The sequence below is a fragment of the Aegilops tauschii genome, chromosome 5 (assembly GCF_002575655.3).
Source record: "Aegilops tauschii subsp. strangulata cultivar AL8/78 chromosome 5, Aet v6.0, whole genome shotgun sequence".
Classification (NCBI taxonomy): domain Eukaryota; kingdom Viridiplantae; phylum Streptophyta; class Magnoliopsida; order Poales; family Poaceae; genus Aegilops; species Aegilops tauschii.
The window spans coordinates 573648744-573669144 of NC_053039.3; the positions used below are offsets into that span (position 1 = coordinate 573648744).

The 20401-nt window shown below is 51.0% G+C and overlaps 1 protein-coding gene across 1 annotated transcript; it reads left to right on the plus strand.

Moving 5' to 3' along the window:
* Positions 1 to 9271: 9271 nt before the first annotated feature.
* Positions 9272 to 11466, plus strand: LOC141020613 (uncharacterized). Its single transcript, XM_073499015.1, has 4 exons — positions 9272 to 9395; positions 9438 to 9583; positions 10882 to 10937; positions 11044 to 11466. Exons 1-4 carry the CDS (start codon positions 9307 to 9309, stop codon positions 11464 to 11466), a joined length of 714 nt encoding a protein of 237 aa, XP_073355116.1. The 5' UTR covers positions 9272 to 9306.
* Positions 11467 to 20401: the final 8935 nt, after the last annotated feature.

Here is a 20401-nt window from a genome sequence, read left to right on the forward strand (position 1 = left end):
TCTCCCCTCTCGTTGCTATGCATCACCATGATCTTGCGTGTGCGTAGGATTTTTTTTGAAATTACTACGTTCCCCAACATCAGTCGTCGCGGATGAGATTGCTAGTCTGCTTGGTTGCCCCATCTCCTCCACCCCCTGCACGTATCTTGGTCTGCCTTTGTCTCTCAATAAGATCACTCACGGGATGCTACTACCAGTTATTCACAAAGTGGATCGTTGTCTGTCGGGCTGGTTGGCCACCTTCCTTTCTCTAGGTGGGAGGCTAACCCTCGTCAACTCCCCGCTGGCTGGCATTCCTACATACTTCATGGCATGCTTCCCATGGCCTAAAGAGTCGATCTGCTCTCTAGAGAGCCTGCTGCGAGCGTTTCTCTGGCAAGGAAAGAACAAAGTGAAGGGGGGCCAATGCCTCGTGGCTTGGGACAAGGTGATTCTACACCGCCAGAATGGAGGTCTGGGTGTGAGAAATCTGCAAGCTCACAACCAAGCCATGCTCTGCAAGTTTCTCTCCAAGGTTCTGCACCACTCCAACATCCCATGCTACCAATGGTTTGCTTTGCAGCCCTGTCAGTCTACTTTGTCTCTTGGGCCTTCCGGGAGGGATATTGCTTTATGGGGTGGGTTCAAGGATTGTATCCCCATGGTCATCAACTCCTCACAATGCATCCTCGGCTCGGGCAAGCTCATTTCCTTCTGGCACGATCTCTGGGTAGAGGCAGGCAGGTTGTACTTGTTGTCGCCTGTTCTTTACTCCTTCGCAAGGAACCGCTCCTGCTCCGTGCTCTCACAATACTCAGATGGCACCTGGTCAGTACAGTTACACCCCAACCTCTCCTGATCTGCTGAGCGTGAGCTCGTCCTTCTGCAGCAGCAGCTTGCTCCACTCACCCCTGATGGGTCAAGAGAGGATGTTCGCCTGCCGCCAGTCTTTGATAAGCATCTGAGCACAGGTTACTTTTACCGGCTGCTGACCTTCCGTGGTGTTTCTTGTGTCTTCCATGACTTGATCTGGGACGCCTTGATTCCATTGAAACATAAAACCTTCCAGTGGTTAGCTTTTTGGGGCCGGCTCAACACCAGAGACAACATGTTCAAGAAGAATTGGGCTGCCATTGCCGCTGACTCTGGTTGTGACATTTGCCCTGCAGCGGAGTCGGTTCACCACATTTTGCTGCATTGCCAGGCGGCATCCTCTCTCTGGCAGCACCTTCAGCCGGCAACGTTAGCTGGCAGGGCACCCGATATCCTCTCTTTCGTCCGGCAAGCTGCTGCTCAACTTCAGCACAAACGCAAATGGAATGTTGCTTTTGCCGCCTGTGCCATCACTCTCTGGCATGCCCGAAACGATCGTGTTTTCAACTCGCGATCTTGGACGGACGCCTACATACGTTTTTATGCTGCAGATCTGATCCGTCTTTGGTACTACAGAGCCACAAAGTTGCAAGACAAGGAGGACCTCAAGTTTTGGGGCAATTTAGTAGCAACATAGTCATACTTTGGCTGTTGGTTCTCTTTCTTGTGCTTCTTCTGTCTGAACAACTCCTTTTCTATCAGGTTTACCTTGTGGTTTTGCACTAAAGTGCACCCCACAAGCCTCATGTTTGTATGTTACTCAGGCTACGTCCTGCTTTGAAATATAAAGGTGGCTTGAGCCCCTTTCGTTTAAAAAAAAACACGAACTCCTAATACCATCAGTGGGGACCTGTCATCAAACAGACAAATGCCGGCTTAGGGCCTGTTCGGATCCACTCCACTCCACAACTCTGCTCTGGGAGCCGGCGGAGCCGGCCCGAACGCTGCAACTCCCTGGAGTCGACAGAACGGAGCAGAGCGATCTGTAGATGGAAATCGCAGAGCTGGGAATGAGCTGCTCCGTAGATCCTGGAAACGAAGGAGTTTGTCAAATTTACAGCACACTGCCACCGATAAGTGGCGTACCCATTCGTTCACATTATGTCTCGTGTCTTTTCTGTCTTACCACATCCTGAGCTAGAGCTCGCTTGGAGGAGCCGGAGCGTAGGATTTCCTGGAGCCGGTGGATTACCGAACATGCTCTTAATAGATGAACTTTACTACTTATTGTCTATATTATCACGTGCATATTTACTAGTCTCAATAAGGATAGTAAGCATATTGACACAGAGTCGAACGGTTGATGTTGGTGTTGACTTCTTGGCAATGTGAGGCCACAAAGATTGAAGCTTGATGTAAGTCCATGGCGAAAGAAAAAGCTTCGCAAAAAACTGACAAAAAAGAGAAGAGAAAAAAAAACTCAAGCGCGGGTATAGTATCGGGCCGACTCAATGGCGCCGTGCTGTACGTGAGACGTATTACGATCTCAGTTGTCTCAAAAAAAAAAAACGTATTACGATCTCAGTACGTACGATACATAGCTTCTGTGGCCATGTATCGCTTCATGCGAGACCAAACAAAGTATAGCATGATTGAGCGCCCTCCTAGTCGCTAGTATTGGTCTGGCCACCTTCCTACTTAGTTCCTTATTCTTTTATGTTTCTTCAGTCATTTTTTTTTTACTTTTGTCTATATTAAAAAAACCTAAATACATATATTCCAAAACTTAATTTACTTTAAAAAATCGGAAAACCCTTAATTTAAAAAATGTTAATGCAGTGTAAAAACTTTGTTATTGTAAATTTAGAAAATGTTGATAGCTTTCAAGAAAAAATGTTTGAGATATTAAAAATGATTACGTGTTGCAACAAAAAGTACATGGCATTTTTAAAAAATGTTTATACAATGTGAATTTTTTCATGTAATTCAAAGAAAATGTTTCGTAACATTGAAAGCAAATGTACATACATTTAGAAAACAGTTCACATGTTTCAAAAAGATGTGTATGACATTTTAAAATATTATTTTGAAGCATGTGTTTGAAATAATATTTAACCTGCATTCAAGAAAATGTCCGAAGCATGTCTTTGGAAAAATGTTAAACTTATATGAAAAAGTTTTAGATGTACAGGGAAAATGTCCAGTGTCTATGAAAGCAGTAGACATCAAAATGTATATTTGAAAAAAAATGTTGATCATGTTTTGGTAAATGTTAAACGTGTGTTAAAAATATTCCTAATATATATGGAGAACATATGATGTGTATGAAAAGATTAGACATGTGTCGAAAAAAATGAAGAAAAAGAGTATGGTGGAAGGTGGAAAACACAGAAAAGTTAAGTTCGTGTGGGTTCTAGCTGCTCATTTTTGATTGGATTGGTTTTGTTGCTGGGCACAAAGGTGTGTGTTTCAGACTGCGCTACCGGAATAACTGCTTATGTCGACGGCTTCTTGTCGGGGCTGTTGGCATACCTTGAGATACGCTGAGGGCCCGCGGAAAGCCGTCGGCATAGTTTAGCCATCGGCATACAAGGATCTACGCCGACGGCTGCCGTAGGCATAGTAAGGTCGTCGGCTTATCTCCATCTATGCCGACGATAGCCGTAGGCGTATGGAGTCGTGGAAGCTGGCCCGTGCGCGGAGTAAGCGCAAGGACGACGAGAGCGAGTACTACGGCAATACCGAGAAGAATCTGAAGTCCTACACGGAGTTGTTTCAGAGGTTACATCCTGGACCGGATGTTGGTGACCCCATCATGTCTCAGACCGACGAGACGACGGTGGTGGCCATCTAGCCGAAGTACCATGGCTGCTACCCGTGCCTCGATGGAGTGATCACTCCTTCTATCTCCTACACACGACTCCGGGCTACCAGTCCGAGCCCGAGTGGCAGTACGGCCCGCTCACAGCCGAACTTAGGCAGCCAGCATATTGTAAGTATTTCCCCCTTATCTTCTTTCTTTCTCACTTTATTTTCAACATTGCTATGATTTATGAGTTTAATCATGTCATATTGTAGACATATAAGGCCTTTGTCAAGCTTAAGCATGTCGAGATGCGGGAGTACTTGCAACGAGTTCAGGCAAACGAGGATTACAACCGCCGGATGATGACCGTTAGTTTTGCCCAGTTAGAACCAACCAAAATTTTGCACTTTCATTTCTTCTGACCTTCGTGTTTACTTGGTTAACTAACATCCATGCTATGTTTGCGGCTATGCATAACTGCACGGATCGACCATGAATGGGACCCGGACCACCACCTTCTCAAGAATGCCCATGCGTGCCCACGTTCGACCAATGGGTGGCACTCGGCAGCGGGACTCCGGTTAGTACATTGCCGAACTATTCAACCGCTAGTTATCGTTCATTCAACACTATCATATTTACCCTTACAATCTCTTTTCAGACATGTAGGGAACCGGTGGATCATTGGTTTTTGGTGCTCGTGTTGCTGGTTCCTCTCCTGCTTCACAGAGACCAGTCACTCCGGTCTGGCGAAGTGGTGCCGATCTTGGCGGTGCTAGCGGCGATGATCCTAGTCTTAGCTAAATTATGATGTTTTCCATATTTCGCTATGCTTTCCATGTTCCATAATTCATCCTAGTGTTCTTTAGATGACGATGATGATGTCGATGTTTCATACTTATGTTCATGAAGTTTCGACGATGATGATGATGTTGATGATCTTTAGATGATGATGTTGATGATATTTCGATGATGATGATCTTTCATATTATCTAGATGAGGTTCTACAGAATGATGATATTCCTGTGTATATACATATTAATATGTGCTCTGCTCTGCTGTGAATTTGAATGGAAAATGCAAAAACAGAAAAGTAAAAAAAAAAACAGACAAAAACTATGCCGAGGCCTGGCCGTCGGCATAGCCCCTAGCCAGAGCTCCGACCAGAGGACACATGGCTCCCATACGCCGACGGTCGTCGGTGCATGAGCGCCATGTGTCCTCTCTTTATTGGGTTCACTTGGTGATGGCGCCGTCATTTGCCGCCTAGCAGTTTTTTGTGCCGACGGCCATTCTATGCCAACGGTTGTACATATGTTGTCGGTATATGTGGCTATGCTGACGGTCTGACAAGAGTACACCCTCGAGATCGACACCGATGGGCCTATGCCGACGGCAACCATCGGCATAGAGGTATACCGACGGTATGAGGCCGTCGGCATAGTTTATTCCGATAGTGCTGGTTTCAATTTGGATTTAAAACTATTCCCGGGTTTAGATCCAAGCTCTCCCAACAACCGACATGTACGAAGATTGTATTGATGTTCTCTTCAGGATTGTGCGATGAGTTAACACAGCTAAAGAGAAACTTCCGGTGTGGTGATGAGCACGGAACGAGGAAGCTCTCCAATGAAATTTAAACTTGTGTGCCTCATTATGTGCTTAATCTTTGAAGGCTTAATAATATACTAAGTCTGTCCGTAATGGGAGTATCATAACTAGTATGATGCATGTCAACTAGGCAATTTTGATGATGTAAGAATTAAATGAAGAAAGAGAATGTTAAGTATCACATCATGATATTGTATTATAATAAATGTTATACTACTATATGTCATGCGTGTCAGTAAAGAAGATCATCTAAGATACTAACATATGATTTTATGCATTACAGAGGTAGTATAGTACACTAATATCATATGCATAATACTAAGTTATGATACTTTCCATGGGGACTTGACGGATATATTCCGCATTTATGAAAATGCATCGCTGTGTTGGCTAGGAGTCGACTATGGGCTAAAATTCTGAAATGCCGAGATTACCCTAAACTGAAAATATTTTATCCATTCCACTTTTCTTGGCATGTGGAGGAGACATTATTTGGCTCAAATTTGCAATGTTTATTTTTTTAGGTTGACTCTTTTGCGATGATACGTATCACCCTTGTGTCGTTCTTCATCTTGAAATGATTGCCAAGGCGAGTCTGCGAGACCTTGATGAGATCAGCATGCAACCACAGATTGTCGGTCAAGGCTGCCTGACGCGGGCGCAGCAAGGCCAGTTCACACTAGAACCGGTAGGTAAATTGCTTACACACTTGTTTCAAAAAAAAAATGCTTACACATGCATGTCCACAGCTAAACTTTAAAACGGAATCAGTTTTGACGGAGTACGTGCGTGTATGAAAGCAGTTTGCCACCGAACAGGTACTTCCTACCTGCCATGATCAATAATGCTGAGGGACAAGTTTCCTGGAATATGTTGGTGTTGACTGACTTCCAGAAACTGTGCCGGTCGGGTGAAGCGAGATTCCATTGCCAGCAAATTTCCTCACTTATGCTTTATAATATAAAGCCGGGGAAACCCTTTTTCTCAAATTTCCTCACTGCCTTTGATGGAATCATGGAAGCATGACACTATAAATTTCCATCGCTACACTCCTAGTCGATGCACACTACTCTCGCTCCCACTCCACACAAGTTAAACAGCACATCGCATCCAGCTCAATGGCCACTCTATCATACTCCATCCACATTCTCTTCTTCATACTCATACTACTACTCTCCGTTGTCTCATCATCTTCTTCTTCCTCCAACCCGACCAACAGTAATGACAGCGACACCGACCTCGCCGTGCTGCTAGCATTCAAAGCCCAGCTTGCCGACCCTCTCCGTCTCCTTGGCAGCAACTGGACCACCGGCACGTCCTTTTGCAATTGGTTCGGTGTATCATGCAGCCGGCGCAGACAACAAGTCACTGCTTTACTGTTGTCGGACAATGCCTCTCGTCGGATCTGTGTCACCTCACCTCGGTAATCTCTCTTTTCTTTCTGTTCTCAACCTCACCAACACCAATCTAACGGGTTCCATTCATGCCGAACTTGGGAAGCTACATCGTCTTAGGTATCTCAGTCTAGTGGGAAATAGCTTATCAAACACCATACCTACGCTCATCTGGTAAACTCCTCCCAACCCTAGCCGCCCCTCCTCCTTACCCCCCCCCCCCCCCCCCTCTTCCCTTCCACGCCGTCGCCTGAGGCAGCCGCCGGGAAAGCCCGGGGCGCCAAGGATGGTGGCGGCGGGGCCTCGGTTGCCCTGCTTCTGCGTGGGGAACCCCGGATCTGGAGCGGCGGGTCCATTGGCAAGGCACGGCCGGCTACCAGCCGTGGGGCAGTGGATCTGGTGTCCCGGCCGCGCGGGCGGTGGGATCCAGTGGTCGTTGCCGGCGGTCGGTGCGCGCGATCTGGCGCCTCCCCTCCTCCCCTGTTCCTCGTGCGGGCCAACTTGGTCGGGCCGTGCTTCTTCTTGGTCGTTGGTTCTGTACAGGAGGCACTGCTTGTGGCGGGGATCTAGTTCGGGCGAAATCCCTGGCCGGCCATGACCGGCCGCGCCGACGACGTCGCCTGAGGGCGCCGTTCCCCTCCTTGAAGGCGTCGGTACGGACTGATCTCCTCACTTCACCTTCCCCTAGGTTTCCCGGGCGAAAGCCCTAATTTTGTTGGGCGGCGGCGGCGGCGCTCACGGCGTCGTTCCCTTCTTGAAGGCTTCGCTTTGGGAACCTTAGGTTTGGGTGGCGCTTGTGGGTGGTGGGCGGCGGCGGTGGTGCGGCCCTATCCTAGCATGGATTTACGTCGGTTACTTGGAGATGGACTCGCGTAGGTGGAGGTCGTCGTCTGGCGTCGTGGTGGCGTCAATGGCGGAGGACCTGCCAAGGCTCGCGTAGTGGAGATTGTCGTTTGGTGTCGTGGTGGCGTCGACGACGGAGGACCTGCCAAGGTTGTCACCTCAATCTGCTCTGAAGCTGGACCAGTGGAAGATGGCGGCGACGACACATGTGAGTGCGTCAGACCGGTTTGAGCCCTAGACCCGACAGAGGGCTCGGGAGGGGCCTCCGGCTTTAGATGTTAGGTTTAGGTGAGAGGTCTGGGTATGTGGGCCAACTTGCACCCCTTCATCATTTGAATAAGAGTAGCGGTAGATGTTGCCGAGATGGCGGATTCAGGCTTGTTGTTGTTATACTTTGTAAGGTCCTCCAGAATAATCAATAAAATGGCTGCATGCATTTCCCAGATGCAGAGGCCGGGGTCATCCTCTTTTTCATAAAAAACACACACCATACCTACTACCTGGGGAACCTCGCGAGGCTCATGTTTTTTCATCTAGCTTATAATCAACTCTCAGGCCAGATCCCTCCTGAGATGCTTTTGCATATACACAATCTTAGAAAACTTAATATGTATGCAAATGACTTGAGTGGCCAAATACCATCATATTTTTTAGGCAAATACACCAGTGGTACAACAAGTTGCATAGAATAACCACTTTGATACCTCAAGTTGAAAAATACATAAAAGTAGTGTCTAAACTGATCTTTTGGTGCATATACAGTGCAAATTTCATCTGCAGCCGTATAAAGTAACAGCGCGGCGTGACAGCATGGCTGCAGGCCCACTGTCACTGAATGGCCAGGACCCGAAATGGCGTCGTATTTTTTGCGAAAATTCCTTGAATTAGTACTGTCAGTGAGAGTACAAAGGAATAATTACGTAAAATGATGCATACTGGAGATCGAACATGCAACATCACGCAATGCAGCCATCAGTGCTAACCACTACGACAAATCAACACTATTTTATCGGACGGATAACAATGGTTTAGGCTCCGTTCGGACTGCAGGTACAGAAAGGGAAACTGTGTAGGAATTGGATTGAATGAACAGTGAAGCTTTTCCTCCTCCTCTGGCGCTCCCGCGGGCGGCAGGGGAGGAACCCTAGCCGCCGGCCGCCTCACCTACTCCTCCTCCTCCCGCCGTCGCCAAAGGGCGCGCCCGGGCGAAGCCCGGCCGGCGGCGGCGGCGGCGGCGGCGGGGTCTTCTCACCCTCTCGCGAGGCAGGGGCTGGCGCGGGCCGGCGCTGTCGAGCCGGGGCGCCGCAGAACGCGGGACGTGGCGGCGGCTCTACGGGCGACAGCGCGGGGATCTGCTGCGGGCGCGGTGAGCTGCGTGGTGGCGGGGCGCGCACGGGGTCTGATGCGGCTGCGTCGGCTGGATCTGGCCCTGCGGTGGCACGGGCCGAGGGCGGCACGGCCAGCGGGTGGCCACCTCTGCCATGACCTTTCGGGCTGGTGGAGGTGGGTGGTTGTGCGTGTGCTGGAGGTCAGGGACGGCGGACGCGATGGCGGCACGACGGCTCTGCCAGATCTGGCCTCGGCACGGCGCGGGCGGCTTGGGCTGCGGGCGGCTGCCCCGACCGAGGCCACTCCGGCTGGTTGGGATGGCGGCGCAGTAGCGGCGGTTCGACCTCCTTCCCCTGATTCTTGGGGTGCTCGGAGCTGCGGATGGAGGTGTGCTCGGCAAGTGGAGCAAGGCGGCTCGACTTCGTCTGTGGCTGGCCATGGTGGCAGGGGCGCTCCGGGGAGTTCGCAGGGGTGCCTCTGGGTCTTGCTGTTGCCGGGAGTGGCGACGGAGACCTGGCCCTGGTTCGTGAAATGGCGTGGTGGCTGCGGCGCGGCCGGCAGCCTCCGATGGCTTCCCCTGCCCTGCTCCAGCCGGTTGGGTCCCGTTCTTTGCCAAAAGGGTGTGCTTTTTTCGACTGCGGTGTCGGTGGCTCCGGTTGAAGGGGTTGGGGTGGTCTTGGATTCCGGAGCGGCGGCTTTGGAGGTGGGAGCACGGTGCTCGTGAGCGGAGCCCGTGGCTCAGGTGCTGCCCGGTGGCCATGGCCGTGTGGGCAGCATGGTGGCTGGGGTGCATCGATCGGTGGCGGTGGTGCGATGTTCGTACCTTGCTAGGGGCGGTGAGTGTTGGCCGGGGTGAAAACCTGTTTTGTCTTCGGGTAGGCCGCCGGCGGCGAGTTCATTCCCTTCTTGAAGGCGCCGTCGCGGTCCTCATTGTCCATCGTGTTGCTCCAGGGGAAACCCTAATCCGCGGATCGGGCGGTGGCGGAGCTCTGGTGCCGTGACCTTCCTGAAGGCGCCGCCTTGGAGCTCACGGTTCGTCGTATGCGGCTTTTTCTCTTCGCGGTGGTGTTCACGGTTGAGGACCCTGGTAGCTCTTGTAGCGATAGGGGTGGTGTAGCTGCGCTCAGCGCCTATGTATCTAGCCTTGAGTGTGTGCGTGTGTTGGGGTGGCGTGTGTTTGTATCGACTTGTTGATGGTTATTGCTTTATATATAAAGCGGGGCGAAAGCCTTTTTTATAATGAACAGTGAAAAACTTTGGAACGGGAAAAGAAGGAAAGGAGAGCGGGATGGCCTAGAGAAAACGCGCGAAGAGCAAGTAGTAATGAACAGTAGTTAACATAATATTTTATTTGCACCGCACTTGTTGTTCTTCTTTAATGTCATGGACGACCACATGATTGAATATTTCATTCTGTCCAACCGTACAATTCCTCTGTTCTGCCTCAGAACTCCGCCCAAAATGAGCCCCTTGTGAATTTGTTCGATCCCGTGAAATGCGCATGCCCAGCGATCTTTTCCGTGCAGTGGCTAGATCCATATGTTGGGTTTTGCGTGGTCGTGGGTTCGATCCTAGAGCCTAGCCTTTTGTCTTAATTTAAGTGTTCACTCTACTGATAGATGGGATCCAATGATTATTCAGGGTGTTTTTTTGGAAAATGCGAAGCTCTAGTCACTGACCGTGGACCAGCAAGAGATGCTAGACACACGGAGAAGTTTTTACATACTTCACGGACCAGCACAGGTGGCGTCTTCTAATTGGGATTAGGGAGAGACAGGGGCCCATCCCCCTGAAAATCAGGGGGGAGAGGCCAATTAGCATTAATCAATCTGTAAAATGCCCGTCACATGTCCGTGCGTGTAGTATTATTGGTGGGCCAGCCGCCACATTGACACGTCATGCTGGCGCGTATACAGCTACAGATGAAATTTGCACCTTATATGCACCAAAAGACAAGTTTAGGCACTACTTTCATGTATTTTATAACTTGAGGCACCAAATTGGTCATCCTATGCAACTTGTATACCACTGGCATATTTGCCTCATATTTTTTGGATAACACGCCTTCCTTGACATACATCAATTTTGGAAATAATAGCTTGTCAGGTCCTATGCCAGAAGCCGTTGCACACCTATCCATGCTTGAGGTCTTGAACCTCGAGGTTAGTCAACTCTCGGGCTTAGTACCAGAATCCATGTACAAACAAGTCCAGGTTGGAATTTATTTCGTTATCTGATAACAAATTGTTTGGCTGGTTTCCATCGAAGCTTGCATCATGCGAGTACCTGGAGATGATTGATTTGGGTGAAAATTATTTTGAGGGCATTGTGCCAACAGGGCTATCCAAATTATCCCACTTCCAGATTCTTCTCTTAGGTTATAATAACATTGTTGGTCCTATCCCAACTGCTCTTAGCAATCTTACCAGTCTTACATATCTAGATCTCAGCGACAGAAATTTGACAGGGGAGATTCCACAAGAATTAGGTCTCATGCGGGAACTCTTATTTCTGTCTCTTGGATCCAATCAATTGATTGGAGAAATTCCAGATTCCTTTGGAAATTTATCAAAATTGTTCGTTCTAATTTTGGCAAATAGTCAACTTTCTGGTCAAGTACCAATAACACTTGGGGAAAATGCAGCTTTGAACAAGCTTATTTTGTCAGTAACAATTTGGAGGAGAATCTAGACTTCTTGTCAACGCTTTCCCAGTGCAAAAAACTCCAGGTTCGTACAGTAGAAGCTAATTCTTTCACTGGCATCCTCCCAAGTCTTGTAGGAAACCTTAGTTCAAAGCTTGTTACTTTCATTGCAAGCAAAAACCAGTTAATAGGTGGACTTCCAGTTACAATTTCAAATATAAGAAGCCTTGTACGGCTAGATCTTAGTGACAACCTACTCACTGAGACAGTCCCAGTGTCCATCGCTAATTTAGAAAATCTCGTGTGGCTTGATCTCTCCAACAATGACATGTCAGGTCCTATCCCGATACAAATTGGTATCCCGATACAAATTGGTATGCTCTAGCGTCTAGAACAATTGTTTCTCCAAGCAAACAAATTCTCAGGCTCTATGCCAAGAAGCTTTGGGAATATTAGTTTTTTAGAATACATTGACCTATCCAGTAACCAATTAAGTTCAACGATACATCCAAGCATTTTCACTACCAGAAAAACTTCGTTTGCCGACGGCCAAATCTATGCCGACGGCACCCGTCGGCATAAATGCCGCTATGTCGACGGCCAAGGGCAGGCCGTAGGCGTAGAAAAGCCGTCGGCATAAATACATATATGCCGTCGGGGCCGTCGGCATATACGAGGCCGTCGGGACCGCTCGAGGTACGCCTACGGGCCCCGTCGGCATAGGAGCGGCTGTCGGCATAGCCCTTGCCGTCAGCGCTGACCGTTTGACGACGTTGAGCCTACGCCGACGGGTGGTAACGGCGGCCGTCGGCATACCCGTGCCAGCCCTATGTCGACGGCTATGCCGTCGGCATAGACCTGGCCCATACCCCTCTGCCACGTCATCGATCCGTGTGCTATGCCACGTCATCGATCCGTGGGACTGCACCTCCGTGTGTGCACAGATATGCCGACGGCCTAGCCGTCGGCATACATTTTTTTAGTTTTATTTTAAATTTCGCTTTATACTACCTATGGCAAATATATGCCTACGGTATAGCCATCGGCATAGGCCCCTCTGCCACGTCATCGATCCGTTCACCATGCCACATCATCGATCTGTGGGACTGCACCTCCGTGTGTGCACAGGTATGCCGACGGCCTCGCCGTCGGCATACAATTTTTTTATTTTTACTTTATTTTCTCATTTTTACTTTATTTTAGTTTTTGTTTTTGCATAAGATAATTATGCCTTATCTAAAAAAACATACCCTGATTGTATATCGATTGCCCCCCGTTACGAACGTCGCTATCATCGCCGTGTCACGGAGGGGGGAAACGGTCGACACGGAGGGAATTCTAGTTGGTGGGGGGATTCGGGGTGTAGCTATGTCACCGAAACATCGCACGGGTCCCGATGCATATGTGAAAGTGTTCAGGCATGCGTAGACGCCCGTCTTGGGGCTCCGCGGTGTGCCCCCCTGCACGCAAGGCAGTGCCGCCGTCACTTGGATGGGGGCACACCCCGGAGACGTGTGCCGCCTCTTCGGACATGCCACCACACCACCCCGCATGTATGAGGGCCCGGTGCGACGCTCGGGTGGCATTGCTACCCCCTAGGGCCCCCGTCCCGCCTAACCCTGTAGCGTTTGACCACGGGATCTAGCCCTTTGTCTTTGCACGGACGGGCTTTGAGCAGTGGACCTATCCACCCGGTTGTGGTAGGTCAGCCCATAGGAACACTTTGGAGCAACATCCGGGCCAGACCCACGGCAAGATCCCCTCCGTGTAGACCCGACGCGTCCGTTTCCCCCTCCAGGTGCCGGCGGCGCCGCCGTCCGTGAGGGGGGGGCACACCCCGGAGACGCGTGCCGCCACTTGGGACATGCCACCACACCACCCCGCATGTATGAGGGCCCGGTGCGACGCTCGGGTGGCATTGCTACCCCCCAGGGCCCCCGTCCCGCCTAACCCTGTAGCGTTTGACCACGGGATCTAGCCCTTTGACTTTGCACGAACGGGCTTTGAGCAGTGGACCTATCCACCCAGTTGTGTTAGGTCAGTCCATAAGAACACTTTGGAGCAACATCCGGGCCAGACCCACGGCAAGATCCCCTCCGTGTAGACCCGACGCGCCCGTTTCCCCCCTCCAGGCGCCGGCGGCGGCGCCGTCCGTGAGGGGGGGCACACCCCGGAGACGCGTGCCGCCTCTTGGGACATGCCACCACACCACCCCGCATGTATGAGGGCCCGGTGCGACGCTCGGGTGGCATTGCTACCCCCCAGGGCCCCCGTCCCGCCTAACCCTGTAGCGTTTGACCACGGGATCTAGCCCTTTAACTTTGCACGGACGGGCTTTGAGCAGTGGACCTATCCACCCGGTTGTGGTAGGTCAGTCCATAAGAACACTTTGGAGCAACATCCGGGCCAGACCCACGGCAAGATCCCCTCCATGTAGACCCGACGCGTCCGTTTCCCCCTCCAGGTGCCGGCGGCGCCGCCGTCCGTGAGGGGGGGCACACCCCGGAGACGCGTGCCGCCTCTTGGGACATGCCACCACACCACCCCGCATGTATGAGGGCCCGGTGCGACGCTCGGGTGGCATTGCTACCCCCCAGGGCCCCCGTCCCGCCTAACCCTGTAGCGTTTGACCACGGGATCTAGCCCTTTGACTTTGCACGGACGGGCTTTGAGCAGTGGACCTATCCACCCGGTTGTGGTAGGTCAGTCCATAAGAACACTTTGGAGCAACATCCGGGCCAGACCCACGGCAAGATCCCCTCCGTGTAGACCCGACGCGTCCGTTTCTCCCTCCAGGTGCCGGCGGCGGCGCCGTTCGTGAGGGGGGGCACACCCCGGAGATGCGTGCCGCCTCTTGGGACATGCCACCACACCACCCCGCATGTATGAGGGCCCGGTGCGACGCTCGGGTGGCATTGCTACCCCCCAGGGCCCCCGTCCCGCCTAACCCTGTAGCGTTTGACCACGGGATCTAGCCCTTTGACTTTGCACGGACGGGCTTTGAGCAGTGGACCTATCCACCCGGTTGTGGTAGGTCAGTCCATAGGAACACTTTGGAGCAACATCCGGGCCAGACCCACGGCAAGATCCCCTCCGTGTAGACCCGACGCGCCCGTTTCCCCCCTCCAGGTGCCGGGTACCGGGTCCCATACAGACGGTAAACTAAGAATCTAAAAATGTAATAATTGAATTGATTAAAAACTCCGGTATTCATCATTGAAAATGTACAATTGCTGTGAACTTTTCAGTGCTCGGTTTAAACAGGTCCTGTGTAATAATTGAACTTATTCTTCATATAAGTTTAATGAATACCAGAGCTTATAACGTATGGATTAGTGAACTATTTAAACAGGTCAAATTGCTTTTCCCCCGGCGAGGTGGGACTATTTAAAAAAAAAAGTAGTTGCCAACTATGCCGACGGCTTAGCCGTCGGCATAGGCCTCCCATCTATGCCGACGGCCGGGCCGTCGGCATACGTCCACGTTATCCACTCCCCCCGGGCTGCTAACATGTGGGCCGAGCCTATGCCGAGGCCAACCTTATCCCCTCGCGCGGCCACCCTCCTCCTCTCCACTCATTTCTCTCCCTCTCACCGCACCCGACCCTGACCCCAACCGCCGCCGCCCACCTCCTGCGCTGCCCGCCCTGAGCACGCCACCGCCCGCGCCGCCCCGAGCACGCCGCCGCCCGCGCCTCCCTGCTCCGACCCGCGCCGAACCACCTCGAGCCCGCCGCCGCCCGCGCCTCCCGGCCCCGACCCCGAGCCACCCCGGCCCGACCCCGGGCCGGCCGCCCCGCCCCGACTCCGTGACGCCCCGCGCCGGCCGCCCCGCCCCGCCCCCCCTCCGGCCTCCCTGCCCTGACCCCGCGCCGCCCGCCTCGACCCCCCTTCGGCCGCCCCGCCCCGACCCCCCTGGCCTCCCCAGGCGACCGCGGCGCCGGCCCTCCGCCGCCTGCTCCGGACCTCCATCGCCCGTGCCTGCCCTCCCCCCACCCGAGCCGGCCCTCCCCCATGGTGAGCTCCCTCCCTCCCTGTCTGTAGCAATTTTTTTGTGAATTAAGTTGTTGTTCATAGTTATGTAATTAGATGGCTGGTTAGATGGATGGATGCATTATGTATGATGATAGTTAGATGGTAGATGATTTGATGATAGTTAGAAATGTGAGAAATGCAAAAAAATTAGATGATAGATGATGATGTTGATGATGATAGATTATGATGTTAATGATGATAGATGATGATGTTGATGATAGATGATAATGCTTTTTTTATGCCTTGATAATTTTTAGATGATGATAGATTTCCATTTTTTTGCGGAAGAGATGATAAATGATGATGATTGTTGGATCATGGTAAATGACGATGATGATGATGGTTTTTTTATGCTTCGATGATTGTTACATGATGATAGATGATGAATATATTGTGATGTACTTAATTATTGTCACGGTGCAGGTTCTGTGGTGTTCCATCTCGGTGAAGTGACCGGCCTGAAGAATCATGACTACCATGTATGGATTGAGCGGATAATGCCGGTGATGGTTCGAGGCTATGTCCCCGAGCATGTCTGGCGAGTGCTTGCCGAGCTAAGCCATTTCTTCCGCACGCTCTGTGCTAAAGAAGTAAGTAAAGACGTGATTGAAAAATTGCATAAAAAGGCACCGGAGTTGATAGTCAAGCTAGAGAAGATCTTTCCGCCAGGCTTCTTTACACCGATGACACATCTCATTCTGCACCTCGCGAACGAGGTATTGTTGGGGGGGGGGCCTGTGCAGAATCGCTGGCAGTACGGCCCTGAGAGACAGAACAAGCATCTCCGACAGAAATGTGGAAACAAAGCTAAGATTGAAGCTTCCATAGCTGAGGCAGTTATCCTAGAGGAGGTGTCAGACCTCAGGACATCATACTATCCAGACCACGTTCCCCATCTGCATAACAAGGTGCCTCGATACAATATAGAAGAGCCGAATTATCAACCCAAGCTCTATCTATTCAACGCGCAAGGTGGGAGGGTTGGGGCCTCGAAACCTTATAACATGCCACGACAAGAGTGGGAGGACCTCATGTTCTATATCTTGCACAACATCAGGGAAGTTGAGGAAGTGTGGATGAGGTAATACCACTACACCATTCCTTTATGTCTTCCACATCATCATGTTTTATGTTCACTTAGTCCCAGTTTAACACCGGTTTTCTTTTTTTAGTGATTTCGTTCAAGAGGAATGGACGGGAATGAATCCTCCTACTGAGGCGGAGGCACTTACTCTTCTCCGTCATGGAAACCCTGGACGTAAAAATTTTGTTGCTTGGTTCATGGAGAAAGTAATTGTCCACACTCCCCTATTAAGTACCTAGATCAACATTTATTAGTTAACTAATGCACGCAACAATTTCAATTATACTTGTAGGGAAAAGATCCGAACATATCTATGGATGATGAATTGAGATGGGTTTCCATGGGTTTTGACCCTGCCGTCATGACATGTAAAAAGTATGATGTGAATGGGTATCGCTTCCATACAGAGGATCACCAGAACAGCCGGCCTGATCCCAAAACTATAAATACCGGAGTGTACACCCCCGGTCAAAATTCAGTAGACTACTACGGAAGGGTACAAAATATATACGAGATTAAATTCCACCAGGGGCGCGAGACCCTAAGTCTGCCTGTGTTCAAATGTCGATGGTTCGATCCGCGGGAGGGGGTAAAACATACGCCTTCCATTGGTTTGGTCAAAGTTAAACCATCAACCGTCTATGCCGGAGCCGATCTCTTCATTGCGGCTACCCAAGCTACACAAGTATATTATCTGCCTTACCCATGCCAGAAAGAGTACCTAAAGGGTTGGGAAGTTGTGTTCAAGGTGTCACCACATGGTAAGCTACCGAACCCGAATGAAGATGATTACTACAACATTAACCCCATGACATACGAGGGAGTGTTCTATCAAGAGCAACCTGATGATGATGATGTGGTTAGAAACGATGACGCTAGACCATTGGGTGATGATGATGTGGATCCAAACGACGACAAAGCACGGAATGATGGTGAGACCATTGTCAATGAAAATGACATACTTATGCTAGAAAAGTTAAACTTAGACGCTGACGACGAGGAAGAGCCTCGACCTCCGTCAGACAACGAAGATGATATGATTGATAGTGATGATGAGGCGGACCGAGAAAGAGGTTACAACAGTGATGATTCATATGGTTTCTAGCAGATGTACGTGTCAAGTCTTTTTTTCTATAGTTTAGGAATATGCCTTTTATGCCTTTTTATTAATGTGTTTATTTTCATGCCTTTTCCTTCATTTCATTAATTTACTAATTGCTTATTCTCTTTTCAATGCAGGTTCGTGGAACATGGGCAAGGGGAAGGCCGACGGCGTGGGTTTCCTACGCAAGGTCGTTGGCCTGCCTAGTCGGAGTGGTCGAGCACGTAATCCTCCCCCCGGCTACTTGACGATGACTCCTCACAGGGAGGTCGAGGGAGAGGTGCCCCTAGAGGAGGAGGGGGCGGGGGGAGAGCCCCTAGAGGGCGAGGTGGGGGGAGAGCCACTACAGGGGGTCGCGGCCAGAAAGAGCGCACCCTCACCGACTTAGGGGTGTTGTCTTCGAGGCCATCCTCTAGTGAGGTACCCTCCTCTGGTGAGGAGGAGGAGGAGGACGAGGCAGGCGAGGAGGAGGAGGTTCGGGATGGGGCCGAGGAGGAGGTGGAGGAGGAGGACGAGGAGGAGGAGGATGAGGAGGAGGTTGGGGAGGGGAAGGCAGGCGAGGAGGAGGGTGGTGGCGGGGATGATGGTGCTGGCGGGGAGGGGGTTGACAACAAGGGGTGGCTGCGTGGTAACGCAAAGCTACCAAAGCAGGTTCCTGCTACTGAGGAGCAGAAGTGGCTCATTGAGCCCACGGGGAAAGAGTAAGTGCCACTTTATAATAATTTCATTATTTTGCTTGTCACATGCTCATTCTGGTTGTTATTTATTTTGCTTGTCACATGCTAATAGTTCATTCTTTTGCAGCAACTGGATATATTCTAAAGGGGTCCGTATTCCCAACGGCCTCATCACCGTCCTGCTGAAGTTACACTGGCCGGGGTTGTACTGTCCGGATCCAGTCAGGCACCCGGACCATCGGGTCTTGGCCACGAGCTGGGAGCACTGGGAAGCGGCCCTCCACGCGGAGCATGGGACCCATGCCAAGGCCGTGATCACCACTTTCTGGGTGAGTTCTCTTCAGAAGCACAAGTCCATTCTAGTTTCATGAATGATTTAACTCATGGCTTCTTCCATTCTTGTTTCGTGCATGATTGTAGAAATTCTATCGAGTTCTCCCGGAGCACAGGGGCAGAGCGGACCAGATCGTGCTACGCCAATGCAAGAAGAAGGCCCGCCAGATGCAGTACGAGGTGCGCTATGTGGCCATCTCGACATACTACCACGACTATCTTGGTGTGAAGATGACCAAGGAAGAAGCGCGGAGGATGGGCATTACCTTGGAGAGGGACGAGTTCTTGGCGGTAAGTATAAAAGATTTTTCATTATGCTTTCATTATGCTTTCATTACCTTGTGGTACATTTCACCGTTTCGTGTTGACATGTATTATGTAGGTGTGTCCAAATTGGTGTTATGGAAAAGACGAGTCCTGGGCGGCATTGGTGGATCTTTGGTGTGATGAGGCTGGAGCCTGGGCGGCTATGAGAGTCAAAAACAAGGCTAACCGAGGGAAGGAGGGAGTACATGCTCAGGGAAACCGAAACCACTATCTCCACAAGGCAGTTAATGTATGACTAGCTAACCCCATTAAACATTCTTCTTCTTCTATTTACCATCACTTTCTTATGTATGACTAACCTCTGTTTGGTGGTGCAGGAGGAGAAACTGAAGCGGCCGCTCTCACACATGCAGGCGTGGGAGATCGCCCATACGCGGAAGGACCCTAAGCCTGGCGAGCTCAAGTACTACGGCAAGAAGACCGCAGGGAGGAAGAAGGCCTACTCCGAAGGGTATCTGGCGTTACATCCTGACACACCTGACCCCATTGCGGCGGATCTGGACGAAAGGGTGGTGGTGGGCATGGGGCCGAAGGAGCACGGTCGGGAGGCGGTTCTCGATGCTGTGATCACTCCGTCTATCTCCTACACACAGCTCCGTCGGATCGACCCGACCCTGAGCCAGCGCACGAGCACGCGCATGAGCAGTGCACCATCACTGTCCCTCTTTCAGGAGCAGCAAACTGTAAGTATTTTCCCTTTTATCTTCATTGTTCCCTTTATTTTCCGCATTTAGTAGTTTTATGAGTCTCATCATGTCATACTGTAGGCCTACATGGAGTACACACGCCAGGAGACCATGGCGTGGCACGACCGCCTGCATGCGTACCATCAGCAGAGGGATCGCGAGATGCAGCACGCTTTTCAGGAAATGGCGGCCTGCAGGTGTCCTCAATGGCCATCAGCAGAGGGTCCTCCAGCACAACCAGTGCTGCTGACCTTTGAGGAGTTTGTGGCACATTCCGCTGGCCCCTCGCCGGTTAGTTCATCCCCAATCAATTCACCCAAAGCATGTCATGCCTTTCAACACAGTCTTATATCCCGTTAATATATCTTTTCAACATCCAGGGAACAGGTGCATCTACCGTTGGCGGTGGTCTTCGCAACACTCCCGAGACACGGAGCCCGACCACTCCGATCCACGGAGACGGAGGCGGAGGCGGTCTTGGCGGTAGCGCTGCGGCTAGCAGTGACGACCTGGGCTTTGGCGGTCTTGGCGGTGACGACCTCCGCGGTGCTCGACGTCCTGGCGCTTAAGCCTTTCTCGATGCTATGATACTTGCTTGTTCTCGATGCTATGATACTTGTATGCTTGTGATGATACTTATCTTATTGTTGTTTGTGAGATTTTATATGCTTTGTGGTGATGATACTTATATGTGTGATGCTTTGCGATGCTTCTTAGCGATGCCAATTTGTTGTGTGAT

Coding starts and splice junctions, on each gene's coding strand:
- LOC141020613 (XM_073499015.1), top strand. CDS start 9,307: ATGGCGTGGTGGCTGCGGCGCGGCCGGCAGCCTCCGATGGCTTCCCCT. Junction 9,396..9,437: donor TCCCGTTCTTTGCCAAAAGG/GTGTGCTTTTTT, acceptor CTCCGGTTGAAG/GGGTTGGGGTGGTCTTGGAT. Junction 10,938..11,043: donor TTGAGGTCTTGAACCTCGAG/GTTAGTCAACTC, acceptor TTTCCATCGAAG/CTTGCATCATGCGAGTACCT.